A 16,989-nucleotide genomic window follows, 5' to 3' on the forward strand; every position below is an offset into this window, starting at 1 on the left:
CCAGCTCAACACTATTTCTCCATACCTGTGTTTTGGCCTCAGAATAACAACGGTTATTGGGTCTACAGGACTGAGTAGAACTACTACCTTGTCATCAATCTTCGAGGCCTGCTTAATTAAATGCTCTTTTTTTTATTATGGTATGCACCGTATTTTTTTATGTTGTTTAATCCGTTCACCCAGTTCCACCCAGTTTAGACCCCTACTGGCTGCCCTACTCAACTAATTTGGCTTGAGTTTGGTTTCTGGTACTCTTCCTTTGAGTGACCTGAATGGAGAGATACCATGGACAGAGTTGGGAGTAATATGGTAAGACCAGAACATGTCCTGTATTTGTACAAAGATGCCCCAGATATCGTGGCAAGATTCAGATTCTCTTTAACCATTCTACTAGTCCGCTCTACTAAACCATTGGCTCTAGGACAGTACAGAGCGGTGGTTAAACGGGTTATAGCTAAACTTTTTACAAGTCTTATCTCCTCCGAGTTAAACTGTACCCCATTATCAAATATTGTGTTACGAATGCCCTCAATACAGAATGTGTCCATGAGGAATTCATTACTTTTATGGTAATGGAGTGTACTACTCCGATCACTATCCATGGAGAATGACAGTCTATTAAGACTATCATTTACTTCCCATACCATGTCATGTATTTGAAGGGTCCAATTTTGTCTATAGAAAACTCGTCCCATGGTTTACTTGGTACTTCTACTGGGGACATAGGGTTCTTTCTAACCATTTTGATTTATCACTTTGAGCACAGGCTATGCAGTTCTTCACAATGTTCTCCAACAGGGTATCCATGCCTGAGAACCAATAATGGGCTCTGGCTTTGCTTTTGGTTAAGCTCTGGGCTGGGTGTCCTCCACACACTAACTCAGCTATTCTATCATACAATTTCGTAGGAGGTATTAACTGGTCTCCTCTTTATTTATTTATTTATTTTATTTTATTTATATGCTTCTATAGCGCCTGAATAGACCCCCGAAGGGGTATCTCCGCGCTGTGCCATACAAAAGAAACCAGCTACTCTGCCCATATACATTTTTAGTGGGTGGTGGGAGAGGAGTAAGTTAGATGCTGGAAAAAAGGTACGTTTTCAGGGTTTTTCGGAAAGACAGGTGATCAGTACTGAGTTTTAGTGTAAGGGGCAGGGTGTTCCATAGGACAGGCCCTGTGTATGCTAAGGCTCTGCCTCCTTGCCGAGTTTTTTTAATTTTTGGAACTTTAAGGAGCTGGAGGCTGCTTGATCGTAGTGAACGTCCAGGGACATAGGGAAGGAAGGCTGAGGTGAGATATTTCGGTCCTTTCCCCATCAAGCACTTGTGAATTGTACACAAGATTTTGAATTTGGTCCGCAGTCGCACTGGTAGCCAGTGAAGTTCTGTCAGTAGTGGCCGGGAGGGAGTCCTAGGTGGGGCATTCATGACTAACCTCGCGGCCGTATTCTGGACCACCTGTAGTTTGTTAAATTGGCCTTCATTAGCTGACAAAAGAAGGCCATTACAGTAGTCCAGTCTACTGACAACCAGAGCCTGGACCAAGGTCTTTCTATGGTGGTCTGGGAGAAAAGGAAACACCCTTCTCAGCAGAGAAATGACCCCGAAACAGGTACCAGCAACCTGGTTGACGTGTTCTTTAAAAGTCAGTGACTGATCAAACAGCACTCCCAGATTTCTTATGGTCTGTTTAGGAATAGGGGCAGGTCCTAGTTCAGGCGGCCACCACTCATTGGACCAAAGTGTTACTGCTTCCCCATAGAGTACAACCTCTGTTTTAGTCACGTTGCACTGTAAGCAGTTGTTAGTCATCCATCTGGAAACTGCCCTCATGCCTTCTGCGAAAGATCTCTGTAAGGCAGGAGAGAAGGTCTTAAAAGGGAACAGAAGCTGGGTGTCATCGGCGTAGGACACCGGTATAAACCCAAAGGATCTCACCAAGTCAGCCAGGGGGGCCACGTACACATTAAACAATGTGGGGCTTAGGCATGAGCCCTGTGGCACACCCCTGGTGAGCTCCCTAGCGATGGATTTATGGGAGCCCAATCGGACTTCCTGAGAGCGACCCGAAAGAAAGCTCGCCATCCAGGACAGGGCTGTACCTCCCAATCCTATCTCTCTCAGCCGACAGAGAAGCAGATCGTGAGACACCGTATCGAAGGCAGCGGATAGGTCCAATAGCACCAGAATCATCGACCCTCCACTATCAAGCGTCATCCTGATGTTATTGGTGACGGCCAGTAGGGCGGATTCGGTGCTATGGTTGGGCCTAAACCCGGATTGTGAAGGGTCTAGGCCACCCGCTGTCTCGATATAGTTAGAAAGGTGGGTGTTCACATGCTTCTCTGTTAGTTTGCCGATGTAAGGCAAGAGAGAGATAGGTCGGAGGTTAGATAAGTCCGTCCAGGGTAGGGTCGCCTTCTTCCGGATAGGGCTTACTACCGCAGTCTTCCATTCCATGGGGACTTGGCCTTTGGCCAAGGAGGTGTTGATAACTGCCTGGATCGAGGGGCCTAAGATGGAAATCAGAGGGGCCACCATTTTGGCAGGAAGGAGGTCGCTGGGGGAGCCAGTTTTCATATGGCCAATAAGTGTTGCCAGATTGAGATCTGTGACGGGAGGAATGACAAACAAGGAATTTGTAGCCTGAGTGCTAAGTTGAGCTTCGGGAATGGGTGTAGTAGCCCCACCCTTAGAGGTTAAAATTTTGTCATAGATCAAATTTATTTTTTCCTCGAAAAACTCAGAGATTTCGTCACAGAGTGGCTGAGAAGCATCATCAGTACTTTCAGTGGCTGTGGGTTTAATAAAATCTTTTAAAATCTTGAATAATTCGCGCGGACAGTTCCCTGCCTCCTCCAGTTGCGCGGAAAGGTGGACTTTTCTGGCTAGTTTTATATTTTTATAATATGCTGACTGAGCCTCGTGAAAGGCTTCCCTGGCCTCTTCACTTTTTGATGTTCTCCAAAGTTTTTCTAAGCGTCTGCATTTTTGCTTTTCTTTCCTAAGATCAGCTGTATACCATTTCTCCTGTTTGGTATGGGGAAATTGTTTGTGTAGTTTGAGGGGGGAAATGGTGTCAATAGCAGATTTTAGGGATTGATTAAATTTCTCCAATGCAGACTCAGCAGTATCTGTCTCCGTGATAGTCGGTTGCACCCAAAATTTGTGCAGGTTGGTGACTGAGATTTTATGCCATTCTCGACGAAGAATAGGCGGGGGCAAGGCTTTCTGAGGTCGATTGATTGGTCCAGCCAGGTGGAACTCAATCAGAAAATGATTAGTTTCTCTTGAATGTGAAGTTCTTGCCCAACTCCTCAAAAACGTTGCAATCTTCAGTTAGGCCATATTGTTTGTTAGGCCATCCCTGCATAACTGTCTCTTACCCTGGATAAGGTATCACCCTCCTCAGTCCCTGATTGCCTTAGCGGGCATTAGTGAAGAAGAATGATAATCTCCAAAACTGGCCCCTCTTGACTCTTCAGTAGGTACATATTTTCCTATTGGCAACCTTTAGAGTCAATCTGCTGCTAACCCAGGGATATATTCTATCCTGTATTCATACGCCCTCAAGACCAAACACCCATTTTGAAATCTGTAGTGTATTCTATGCCTTTGGTGGAGAAAAGGCGAGTCAAAGATTTATAATCAGTGTGCAAGGTGAACGGTAGGCCCACAGGCAGTACTTAAAAAGTGTAAGGTGGCCCAATAACAAGCAAGGGCCTCAGCCCTTTTAAGTTTGTGTGATGCAAATGCTAGAGCTCATGGCCCCAAGCCCCTTGGTACTCGCATCCGTTGTTAGTTGGGTTTTGTGCTGCACATCAAATTTGCTGAAGGTGGGAGCAGAGATTATTGCTTGTTTAATATTCTCAAAAACATCTTGCAACTGCTCATCCCATACAAAGTGGGCACCTTTTTAGGGCTCGCCTGCTGTGCGAATGCGCATAGCTGGCGAAGCTCTATAGGGGCTTAAACAGCGTTTACCCAAGCACGATTCCACTGGCGATTTCTTGAAGTGCATGTGCTTTTTAGGTCATTGCGCAAGCGCAAGCCCTAAAAAGCGCGTGCACAATGCCACCAGCCGCCTGCCTGCCTGGCATTACCACATCAAAGGCAGCTACTCAGCGTGCGCTCATCCCCTAATTATTCACGGCCGCCGGCCGTGTCTCCTTTTATGCTAATTCCCTCTGTACCTCTCCTTGCATCCTCCTCTTTACTTCGATTCCTGCCGTTTTCCCTCTTCTCCGGCTGTTTGCTTTGCTTCCTTGTTAGGACTTGTGCCCTGTGTGTAACGTAATCGGTGCAGCCCTGAATCTCACTATAGCCAGAAGCCTTTCTCGCTTTTCCCCTCTCCAACCCCCTCGCTCAGGCAGCCAGATCGGTTTTATGTACCTGGCAGGATGTGTTTGCAGCACGCTATATTTGCTTTCAATTACACAATGGGGCCACACCCACCACTCGCTGGATGGGTGTGCAGCTCTCTTAACTTGTTTATTATTTATTTTTACATTAAATTATGGGGCTTGCACGTTTTGTTCTGCGCAGCTCCAACTCGCTGTTTTTTTTTTTATAACATAAAATCATGGCAGTTGCGTGCCTACTCCTGTCCATGATTTCACCCAAACCAAAGTGTTGCCGGAATCGCCCTCAGCAACATCGTAAAATAACCATGTGATATTTTTTTACAATCTTGTTTTGTATGCAAGCAAGAAGGCCCCTGGAAATGGCTACACACGGAAAGCACCAGGCAACTAGGGATAGACATCAGTGAGCAGAGGCAGAAAATGAACTCCAAGAGGCAGGGCAGTGAGACTCCACACTCACTCACCAGGACGTGTGTAAACAAAGCTACAGCCAAACACGTGAGCTGAGATTATATGCCTGTTTTCAGACCGGAATAGAAAGGCCAGGTGCTGGTTTGACAGTACCCAAACATCATCGTTAAAAACGGAGGCACTGTCAGATAAGGAATTGCACGCGTCCGGCATAAACTCAATTAAAAAAAAAATTGTGTGACAGAAATGTATGTTCTACGCAAGCACAGGTCCCTTCAGATGAAGGGGGACGTCATGGCCAGTTCTATATTTTGAGCAATGATGTAGACTAATTTTTCCAGGAATAGCGGTAACAAGCGTTTTAGTGAGTGTTTCAGGTTATCAGGAATTAAGCACCATGACTCCCCTGTTCCTTTTGAACCTAGTTGCACATTTCCTGCCCGCATCTGCTTTGGCAGGAAGTAAATAACATGCAGCGTGTGTGAACAGGAGCAGTCACCCATTTGTGAGCGATGTACACATTAGCACGTGTGCTCCGGTACACGCACCAAGCATGCTCCGTTCATAAGCAGTAAAATAACGCACAGCCCTTGTGAATAGGAGCACTTGTGCACAGCTCTGTGAGCGCCGTACCACCGCCATGTGTGCTCTGGTGCACGCACTGAGCCCACCCCGCCCATAAACAGTAAAATTACGTGCAGCCCCTATGAATGGGATGAAAACTAGGAATACCCTGACCTTTTCTTACTTCTCTTTTTCTGTACTGCCTCCTTCCTTTCTGTTTCTTTCAACAACCATATGATTCTCCCCTCACCTGTCTCTTCCCCCAACATTCTGTTTTTCCTATACCCTTCTCTCCCCATACCCTTCCGTCTCCTCAATGCCCCATCGTCACTTTCCTTGCCCGTCTGTTTCTTCTTAGCCTTTCTGTCTTTAATAAGGCTCCTATTTCTCCCCTGCCGTTCTTTCACTCCATTTGCCCTTCTGATTTTCCCCATGCCTTTCTGTTTCTCCCCCTGCCAACAGTAGTAAGAAGATCCATCCCTTGCAGGGTGCCTCGGTCATTTGAATGAGCCATTCACCATCAGAATGAAGTGTTTTTTGTGTAGGTTTTTTAAAGCAGTGTGGGATTATGTTGCAGCCAGGCAGTTGTACAAGGAATTTAACACTTGTATTCTGTGCAGTGTGCATTGGTATAATGTGTTTTCCACCTTGGGGGAAAGAACAAGCACATTGCAACATGTTTCCATTAAATGCAGTATTGTTTTGTACAGCTGAGGATGTCAGTTGTCAAGCCTTGTTTCAGTATACATTTTAAGCTTCATTTGATATGGAGGCAGTACAAATGAAAGTTGAACTTCGTGGTCTTGACCTATGTTAATGTGCAGGCTCAGAACGAGTCCATGCACCGGGGATTGCTAAAACTGCATCATCTACAGTACATTTTAAGAAACAACTATCTGTACTGTCTACAGCGTATACCAAAACTCATACACTTTAAGATATAATGTATGCATGAACAGCAGCGCAGCTTTAAGAGATAATGTATGCAGGAACAGCAGAGCAGCTTTACCAAAACCAGCTAAAGGGCATTTCATTGTATTTCACGATATGACCCCAGTCCCCCACCCCCGAGTTTTCTGTATTAAACGATGCAGCTCCTATAGGAATACTTTTTAGAACACAACAATGTGAACGTAAGAACAGGAGACTTAGATGTAGTGTTTTGTGGGAGGACATTGATTCTGGAGGAATGGATACCCTCTTGTGTGATTAATGCACTATACATATTACCGTAACATCTAGGTGAATTGTAATCTGTGTTGCCACAAACCTCATGCCTGAGTACCCGCTCTCAATGAAGGTGGATGGAATTATAGGCAGGCTGTTTACCCTATACTGAAATACTGCTCAGAGTTCAGCAGTGAACCCACAGGCCGATTCTCAGCAACATACAGTTAACAGTGCGCTCAATCTATCGATCTATCGCCCTCACTCTACCTATCGCCCTCACTCTACCTATCGCCCTCACTCTACCTATCGCCCTCACTCTACCTATCGCCCTCACTCTACCTATCGCCCTCACTCTACCTATCGCCCTCACTCTACCTATCTATCTATCACCCTCGCAGCATCACTCTGTGCAACCATTCAACAACAACTGGTTCAAATATGTTCTCTCAATGTTTCAAGCTTTATTACAAATGTCACAAAAATATGTTAATATTTCACCTCTGTTCTTGGATTTGTCACAATAAAATACACTGAACATAATCTTCACAAAAGTTATTTACAATAGTTTAAGCTATTGCTATTATAAATTACAACAACTTTTATTTCAGTATTATGTAAAAAAATTCAAAGACATTTGTATTTGTTAGATGAATACATCTAAGTCACGTACATACAAAACATGTTGCATTACAAATGCTATAGGTGTCACATTTGAAAAAGTTTACAGTATTGGCATTGTAAATGACAAAGCTATTAATGTTGCTATTTTCAAGACAAACACATTAAAAAAAAAATTGTCATTTACAAAACCAATAGCTCCAACTTTTCTACTGCGAGACCTATTGCATTTCCAATGCTTGTTTTTTTAGCAATTCCCTTAACAGTGCAACTCTTCCTGCAAAGAATTCTTATAAATGTAGACTTCTATTCAAGAAGTCATAGGAATGACTAGCGTTCATCCGACATGTGAGGCTGCATCCGACAGTTTCAATCAATTCAACATTTGATTTCATCCCATTTTTGGAGATAGTTTGGCCACGGTAGTCAGCCAAACCCACCCCAATTTAAAACTTGTCTAACTTTAGAGTTAGTCCTGCTTCCGTTAGTACTGCCAAGAATGACCTGTTATGTTCCATTTCTGAGTTGCCATAAATCAAGACATCTTGGAAAACCAGAACACTTTTAAGGCCTTCCAAAATGTGTTGTAATAGTCTTTGAAAGACTACAAAAATGTAAGGTAGGCCAAAAGGCATTCTTCAATATCTATATGCGCTGAAAGGGATTCATTGATGTATAAGTCTTGATTCTGGGTGAAGCTCAACTTGATGGTATGCCTGTGAGAGGTCTATCACGTTAAAATAACTAACTTTACCCATCATGCACAACATAGTTTCTCCTAGGACGAGAGAAACTATATACCAAAATGCTGGAGTTAAGGTCCCTGAAGTCCACACATAACTTGATCCCTCTACCCCCAGCCTTGTTGTTAATTACAATAGGCACTAGCCACTGAGTTTTCAATTTGCTCTATTACCCCCTTGATGTTAAAATGTCTTGATTTCTTCTTTTAAGGATCCTTCCGTCAGATGACAAACTGTCCTTACTTTGAGTACCCCGGGAATGCCTTACTTTTTTGTTTAGTCTGGTGTTGGTAGTTTTATAAACAACCCAATTAGTTTTTAAACAATTCTAGGAATTCTTTGCAAACGTCATTACCAGTGTACGACCTCTCACTTAGGAGCAATCATTCAGGGTCATTTGGTTCTAGCTTTATTCCCAATTCTCTTTGATGCCTCCATCCTAATAAGTTGGATCCCTGTGCGGTCACAAATCTTTCCAATAGCGGACTGATCTTTAAACTCCATTCTCATGGTGGTCATACCCCATAAAGGAATGGGATCCTTATTGTAACCACTGGGACTTATTTTGGCATCTTGCAAACTGTACCCCTTTTTGTAAACTTCCCACACCTTTTTCTCTATAAAGTTATAGGGTGAACAAGAGTACGCAAAACGGTAATTTCACCCCCATCAAAAGCAATCTTTCAAGTGGGATAAGCATTTGTACTCCTGCGCATCAATTTGGACAAATTAATTTCTATCCTATGTCTTCTTCCCACCCCACTGTATGTACCTGTTTACTCTGTTTTTGCATAACTTTTAGCATAGTGACTCCTCTTGTTACACTTACTGCATATAAAATGACGAGCTAGGCAACAGGGATTGGTTGCCAAATAGATAGAACTTGCGCATCAAGAGCACCTTGTTTTCTCTGTTATGGTTAGACCTACATTTGTTCCTCATATTGTTACATTCCCAGAATGGTGTCATCCCTTTTTCCCCTCAATATGTACCTCCTGCACCAATTCATTGGGATTGGGTGGTTTTATTACTTTATGCATTCCATTGTGTGCTATATGCTTTTTGTGAATTCTACTGCTTTCTTCAGATCTGGGTTATGAGCCAAAATTTTCTCCTGTAATCTCAAAGTATTAATACACCTCAGCAATTGGGCTCGCATTACGGAATCTCATAACACTCCAAGTTCACACGTGTTTGATAGGCTTCTAGGTACTGCAATTTAGCTTATTACTTTTTCGTTTTTTCTTTTACTCTGCTAAAAAATGTGTGATGTTATAGAACAGCATTTTCTTTTGTCAAACGTTCTTCTAGCTTCGTGTTTCTTGGTAAAGATCTAATTTCTCATCATCACTATCCCTCATAAGGTCACCCGGAGTCAAAAGCATAGCTAGACCTACTGACACCTGGGGCAGACCCCAAGTTTGCCACCCAGTGCAAGTAAGTGTGGGTTGGTGGGGGGAGGGACTGAGGGGGGCGGATGACTTGTTCTCAGAGGGCGGGGTGATAACAGTCGACAGACATGACTTAGCCACCTCCTCTGCCCCCAAAAACAGTGCTGCACAGGGCAGACTGCTCCCACCCTCAACTACGCCACTTCCCAGAATTTCAAAGGTTTTACTTCCCTGAGTAGCTAGATTATGGAGAAGGATGTGTTTCCAGTAAGATGAAAACGTGTCCCCCCTATAGCTACTAAAGCTACTAAGTATGCTTTGAATAGTTTCACCCACTCCTTCCGGGGTAATAAAGGGTCACCAGTATCACTTATGATAAGAGGAAATTGGCTCATACTACAAGTTGCTATAGTTAAACAATTATAAAAGGACTACATTTAGATCACTAACCAAGCAACAACCCCCAAATGGCCCTTAATTGTAATCCTGCACTGATACAAGCACAGGATGTTATGTAAAAGGTACCAGCCACCCTTTATCACAGACTGTTATACCCACTCTAAATATGGCTGCTAAAAACCTGCAAAGTACTTAACGTTACCGCACTTGTATCCAGAATTCTTTGCAAAAGGAACAGGAACACTGTCGTAGGAGGAGGGAAAAGGTTCACATAGCTGCTGGCTGAAAGAATACAGCAGAAAACCACCTTGTGCGTTGAGGCAAGTGAGCTTTTCAGCTGCATTGTACTTTATGCACTCCTCCAAACTGCTCCACTGGGTAGCTTAGTGATTTATTTTGACAGATTTCAATTATCTTATTCGAAACCAGACACCCGAGCTGTGCCAGTCATCGTGACAAGATCACACAGCTATGCTAGACCAGGAGAAGGGTGTGCTTCAACGAATACTCCGACAACGGTGTGGACTTTATTAAAATATCTACTTGTCCAGGGGACAGGTTGCTTCATAAATCTACTTGTAACCTTGGTGCCATGTATTGAAGCGACAAATTATGGCAGCAATCTCATTATGTAAGAGCTCTGATAATAGCTTCTCTGATTATGCCAGAGCTCAGACCATCATAGTAGGATTTGAATAATAGCATTTCACTTATTTTGCCACTTTTCTGCAAATCTACAAACTGGGGGCTGGAGGTAGTGGTAAGCAGAAGCGGCCCATGGTTGGAATGCCCTTCTGCATCTGTGCAAAGCTAATAACTGGAATCTTGTAAGGGTTTTCATCAGCTTGCATCTAATATTTTCCTATAAAGAGAAAGCTTGACAAGTTCCTCCTGACAAGGGCAGAAGAAATAAATTCTTCCAGGGTAGGGAAAAAAAATTACTGGTGGGAAAGTGAACTTGTTTCGCTCAACAGATTTTCGCATGAGCAAATCTACACATGCATATATATTTGCTTGTGCTAAAATGCAGTTCACAAATATTTTCTAGGAATAAACTTTTCCTGACCTGCTTCTGTAAATTCTTGGAATTCATGAAAAACGTAAATCTGCACTAATGCAAGGACATATCATGGGTGGACTTTTGTGAATTTCATTAAGAATTAGACCCTTATTTAGGTCTTGCGCTAACCAAGACCTTTTGTTTTTATTGACATTTTCTCTATCTACCAGATGGCTTCATTGTGAGTGACAGCATTCTGCTCTTTCACAAGGAGCATATTGGCAGCCAAAGTAATTATGTTAAGTACTTGGCAATGAGTAGTTTGAGACCAAAAATATTTTGGATTTTGCCATATAATAAGGGCCATGGAGCTCCCACAAAAATAAAGTCTTACAAAAAAAATGTCAAAACATGACACATTGACAAAACTAACAGGCTGACCACCAATGTAACACCTATAGATTTAGGCAATGCTTGTTTATTTCCAAGTTTCTTATAATTTTGTTGAAACTGGCTACATTGATTTTTCATTATGAATATTTTTGGGAAATACTAGCATGCATCAACACATTTTACTAAATTATCCTTCAAAGAAATGCCACCTAAATTTTCAACACATTTTACTAAATTATGCTTCAAAGAATTGGCACCTAAAATGTCAAAGTACATAATCAAGCAAAATGTTTTTCCAAGTTGCATTGTTCTGTGAACATTTTATTTTGAAAGCAAAGAATCATCAATCTTGCTTTCAAGCTTCTGCATATATTTGCATCTCATCAGAGAGCCTCCTGGATTCATTATACAAAGGTTCATACTGTTAACCTTTGCAAAAGTGTCTACATTTCTATACTGGAATCGCTGTTGATAATGCAGTCTGAACCTACATTTCCGTAGAGCGCTCCTCCTAATAATAAAGGCTTTGTATTAATGAACCATCAATACAAGTTTGAACAGCATTAACATATGGACACAAATATTACCATAACTGCAGACAATTTCCTTCCCTGACACAGCCTTCCCCAAAGCTGTGCTGGTCAGCGTGATAGACTGCGCCCCCAAATGCTTTTCACAAAGCTGCACTGACCTAGGATTATGCTTGCGGTTTCCTTCTCAAAAACACTCCAGTAGACATTTAGATGCAGTGGCCAGTGGCGCAACAAAGGCTACACCGGCTCCTCGTTACCCCCGCTTGACTAAGTTAGCGCTGTACCTGTCGAGTTTAAAATTAAGCACTTGACAGGCTTCCCCAAGGCTCTGCGACGCCGCTCTCCGTAGGAGTTAAGAAAGTATGGGGCACATTTATGTCGGACTTGCAGCGCAGCGGAAGCGCCGTCGCAGCGCCGGAGTCACGCCAGAGTCCAGCCCGTCTGTGCCCGTCCGGGCCCAGACGGGCTTAGGGCCCGATACTCTGTCGAAACCTATTCCCATGAGGCGCGCTTATGAGCGCGACGAACTCATGGCTCCTCGGCACTCATTGTCTCATAGCGATGATTCTTCTATGCAATGCTCATCTCCCCCTTCAGCTGGGGGGCCAGAGAGGAATCACTCCGCTATTAAAGGGAAAAACGACCTAGTGGTAGGTCTACTTAATTGTAGATCCCTCCCACGTCATTCGACAGAAGTCAATCTACTTATCCAGGACTCTGCTTTAGATCTCTTGTTTTTAACGGAAACTTGGTTAACTCCTAGTTCCGATGCGGACATTGTGGAAGCTCTTCCGCTGGGCTACCTTATCTGTCAGGTGGATAGACCAGAGGGGCGAGGGGGCAGCCTTGCTATTATATATAGGAGCCTGTTTGTTTGCAGGGCACAGCATGGCCAACTCTCGGACTGTGAGAGCTGCCATTTCGCTCTCAGGATATCCCCGACAGTGTCAATATCAGGTTTGTTGATCTACCGGCCCCCAGGCGCACTGGGTAATTTCGTGAGTTCCCTTGTAGAATCAGTGTCGGTCCTGGCCGCATCCACAGCCAATTTCATGGTGTTGGGTGATCTCAATTTTCACTGCAACGAGCCCACTGACCAAACGGCTCTGGATCTCCAGAGCGATTTAAAAGAGTGTGAGTTGGACCTAATTAACTTCGGGCCCACTCACGAAAAGGGACACCTGCTCGACCCGATGTTTTCGAACATTCCCCGCTTTACAGCTAGGCCGGCCCTTCCCCTTCCATGGTCAGACCATTTTTTGGTGTCAGCACTTTGGCAAATTGACCTACCAACTACAAGTACCAAACAGGCCTTCCTAGTGGATAGAGCCTGGTCCAGATTATCGGTTGATAACTGGACCTCGAAACTGGAAGACACGCCCCCTCTTCCTGAGTCGGACCCAGTTAAGGCCGATGCTAACATCAACAACTGGCTATCCGCTTCTTTGGACGCTCTGATTCCTAAAAAGAGTTCAAAAGAGGGAGAAACAAGTTGGCTCAGCTCCGTGGTACTCCCTAGATCTTCGCACCCTTAGGAAGGGATGTAAAAGGATGGAGAGGCTATGGAGGAAGAACTGGGAAGTCTCCAGGAAAGAAGAATACCGTGCGGCAATGAGGGGCTACAAGTCCGCCTTGCGACGCGCGAAAGCCCTATTCTTCGAAGACCGCATCAAATCTGCCTCTAGTTCTTCTAGGGAGAGCTTTAAAGTGGTTAAAGAACTGCTTAAAGTTCCGGAGCCGGCTGTTACGCATGACAAACAAAAAAGCACGGAACTAGCTGAGTTCTTCCACACAAAAATTGAGAAGATCTTAAACTCCCTGCACCAGCCTGGTCTATCTCAGGACAAGGGCAAGCAGGTCGTGGGAACTCAGGCCAGAAAGACCGCTTTGGATATCGACTCCTTTGGCCCAGTATCAGTGAGCGATGTCACCAAAACCCTATCGTCGATTAAAAGTGGCTCCCCCATGGACCCGGTCCCCATGAAGTTCCTCAAACAGGTAACCGCGTCCATTGCAGCTCCCGTGACAGACCTAATGAATGCCTCTCTTATCCAGGGTGTGGTGCCACCCACTTGGAAAACGGCTGTTGTTAAGGCTCTTTAAAAAAAACAATTTGGACCCCACTGACCTTTCGAACTTTAGGCCCATTTCGCTGCTGCCGGGTCTCGGCAAAATTGCTGAGCGGTTAGTCAACAAGCAGCTGTCAGCCTTTTTGGAGTCGAATGGACTCCTTCGGCCATCACAAACTGGATTCCGCCCAGGTCAGGGCACAGACACGGCCCTCTTGGCGGTCGTTGATGAAGCGAGACGTATTCTGGACTCAGGAGGGTCAGTGGCAGTGATCCTCCTGGACCTCAGCGTGGCGTTTGACACCGTGAGCCATCAGGTGTTGATTCGACGGCTGGCTGAGGTAGGGGTGTCTGGGGTGGCCCTGCAGTGGCTGAGATCTTTTCTCTCGAATCGAACTTACCAGGTTTGGGATGGCTCTGAGAGGTCCAAATCTATTCCCCTCCAGTGTGGAGTGCCACAGGGCTCTTCGCTGAGCCCTACTTTATTTAATGTTTATATGGCCCCCCTGGAGGACGTAGTATCCCCATATGACATCAAAATCGTGAGCTACGCTGACGACACGCAGCTAGTGGTTTCCTTATCCCACCTGGCCGACAATCCGGATACCTTGAACTTCTGCTTGGCAGATGTTCACACCTGGATGGGAGAATCCTCCCTCAAGTTAAACGGCTCAAAGACGGAAATACTGCTGCTGGGAAGTAAAACCACCCTTCTCCCGTCGCTCAGCTGGCCGGGATGTATGGGTGATCCCCCGGCCCCCAAAGAAGCGATCAAGAGCCTTGGAGTCTGGCTAGAACCAGACTTGTCATTTCGCACTCAAGCTAAGAAAACAGCAGGAGTGTGTTATGCCCTGCTTAGGTCGGCACGTAAAATCTTTCCTCTCCTACCGTCAACATCGAGGAAGCTGCTGATTCAGGGTCTTATAACATCTAGACTCGATTATAGCAACGCCATTTTTTTGGGCGCCCCTGAATCGACCTTCAAGACTCTTCAACAGGTCCAAAATGCAGCGGCAAGGCTGCTTATGGACATTCCAAGGACGCAATCAGCGAAAACGGCATTGAAGGCGCTGCATTGGCTCCCTGTGCGGGAGAGAGTGACCTTTAAGGCACTTTGTACTGCCCATAAAATCCTCGCAGGTAAAGGCCCCCTCATTTTAAAAAACCTAATTACCCCATACAAAGCAAGCAGAACGCTGCGATCAGAAGGGAAACATCTTTTACTAGTACCTAGAGTTAAAAAGGCCCGTACGGGCGGGAGAAGATTCTCATTTAATACGGCAAAGCTCTGGAACTCGCTTCCTCTAAAACTACGCGCTGAGCCCTGCACACTGCGTTTCCGTAAAGGTCTTAAAACCTTTCTGTTTCCTGTATAATGCGTCAACTTTGTCCCCATTACCATCGGATGTGGTCTGGAAAGCGCCGGGATGCCCAAGGGTAGCTGCGCGCTATATAAGATTTTAAATAATAACTTGCGCCACGTATACGCCGCCGTTGCGTCACACAACGGCGGCGTAAACGTGGTGCATCCCTGCGACCCATTTACAACGTGAAGCATCTAGGCAGATGCGTCACGTTGTAAAGCCCTGCGCCACATGTGGGCGTTTCGGCGCAGGGTGGGCGTTCCGGGGCAGGTGCGCCTCGCAAAAGTGCCTGCGTGAAATCTACAAGATTTCACGCAGGCACTTTTAGGCCAATGCTGCATCAAAACCCTGCGCCTGGTTGAAGCAGGCTTAAGGCTTGACGCAGCATTGGACAGATAGGGCCCCCCAGAGCATTGCTGGAGCTGTGTCGCGCTTGCGATGCAACTCCAGCAATGCGCTGCATTTACGGCACAGATGCGTCACGCATCTGTGCCGTTTTTGCCCCATGGTGCGCCGCATTATAAATGCGGCGCACCATGGGTGGCGGAGCAGCGGCGCACAATAACTGGCGCATCCCCGGGGATGCGCCAGTTATTGTAAATCTGCCCCTATGTATCTAGCCCTCGTCCTTCGTACAAGTTCAGGAGCAGCAGTGTACGCACAAGCCTCGTGTAAAACCTACAAGCAGGCTTGCGTCACCGGGTACTGCCGGTCAGATAGGCAGCGCCACCCCTGGCGGTGGGGAGCACAGGGGAGGGGAAGGTGGGGAGTGGGGCTTTGCAAAAGGACAAGGAGGCTGCATTGGAGGATATCTGGTAGCGTAAGTGAGAAAGAGGCAGGGGGAATGGAAGGTCGAATATAAGACGTTGTGTTGATGCTTTAAAGATGTCGACGTTCATATAAAGTTGAATTGAAGTTCTGTTACTGCAAAACCAGCCTGTCCTGATAAAATGGTCTTTTGTGCTTTTTCAAGGCCATTACACTAACTAACTCTAGTTAGTGCGATACCTTTCGCCAGAGTGTTTCAATGCCTCACAGGTGATATTGAGTGCTGTATAAAACTCCAATACCGGTCATCGACAGCTTTTTTATTTACACGAATTTTCTGGAGTTTAAGATTTTAAATGTTGGTCAGTAAAGCGGATGCGGTGTTACACTCTTGTGTTTCAGTCTTACTGACCCCGGCCTCTCAGCCTCTCCTCTGAGACCCCAAACTCACCCAGTATCTGGAAATCTACCCGGTCCCCAGGAGGCCACGGCACCAGCGAGGCCACGAGCTGCAGGCCGTGCTCCCCGCAATCATAGTGCGCCTTGAGGACCGAGTTGGCCGCTGCAGCAAGCTCAGGGAAAGAGGCCTCCAAGACCAAGAGACAGACCCAGGGCCAGAGGCCGCTGAACTCGCAGACGCGCCCCATCTGACCAAAAAAAGCAGCAAAAACGTCTGGGACAGGGGAGGCCAATATAATCTCGGGAACTATGGGAAGGGGCCGGGGAGCCCTTAATACAGAGCACCTGTGGGACCAAGCCTCCCAGGGAGCGAGGGGAAAGTATCCACGAGTGAGGGACGCCCTGAACCACGCTGCCACCTCTTGGACATGAGAGGGAGAGAGAGAGAGAGAGAGAGAGATAGTGCCTAATTTCAATAATAATAAGCAAAGACGTCCAAAGAGTATTACGGGGGCACACCGCGGGAGCGGCCGAATGCTGGGGTGCATAGTAGACTCGTGGGTAACTAATGCCTCTCCCACGCTGCTTATCTCTTTTTGTCCCTCCTACAGGTTTTTTCGCGGATCGATTGTCAGCCGCATGTTTACAATCCAAGGCTTCCGTTTTAGGTATCATTGTTCCTAAGTGTGCTTATCCACAGTGGTTCATTGAGGCATATCGGGACCACAACTCCCAGAATGCACCCAGTGGTTTAATCACACGACTGGAACCGGTCCATGGCGATGCAAAGTGCAAGTCCTA

The 16,989-nt window shown here is 45.6% G+C and overlaps 1 protein-coding gene across 1 annotated transcript in view; it reads right to left on the reverse strand.

Annotated features, from left to right (window-relative positions):
- The window catches only part of LOC144768987 (zona pellucida sperm-binding protein 1-like), a 159,561-nt gene extending 143,119 nt beyond the window's left edge, over positions 1-16,442 (reverse strand). The window contains exon 1 of the mRNA XM_078652976.1: positions 16,241-16,442. Coding sequence (XP_078509102.1) covers positions 16,241-16,436 — 196 coding nt within the window. The 5' untranslated portion in view covers positions 16,437-16,442. The remainder of the gene's footprint in view (positions 1-16,240) is intronic.
- Positions 16,443-16,989: the final 547 nt, after the last annotated feature.

This window comes from Lissotriton helveticus, chromosome 1_1 (genome assembly GCF_964261635.1).
Source record: "Lissotriton helveticus chromosome 1_1, aLisHel1.1, whole genome shotgun sequence".
NCBI classification, from domain to species: Eukaryota; Metazoa; Chordata; class Amphibia; order Caudata; family Salamandridae; genus Lissotriton; species Lissotriton helveticus.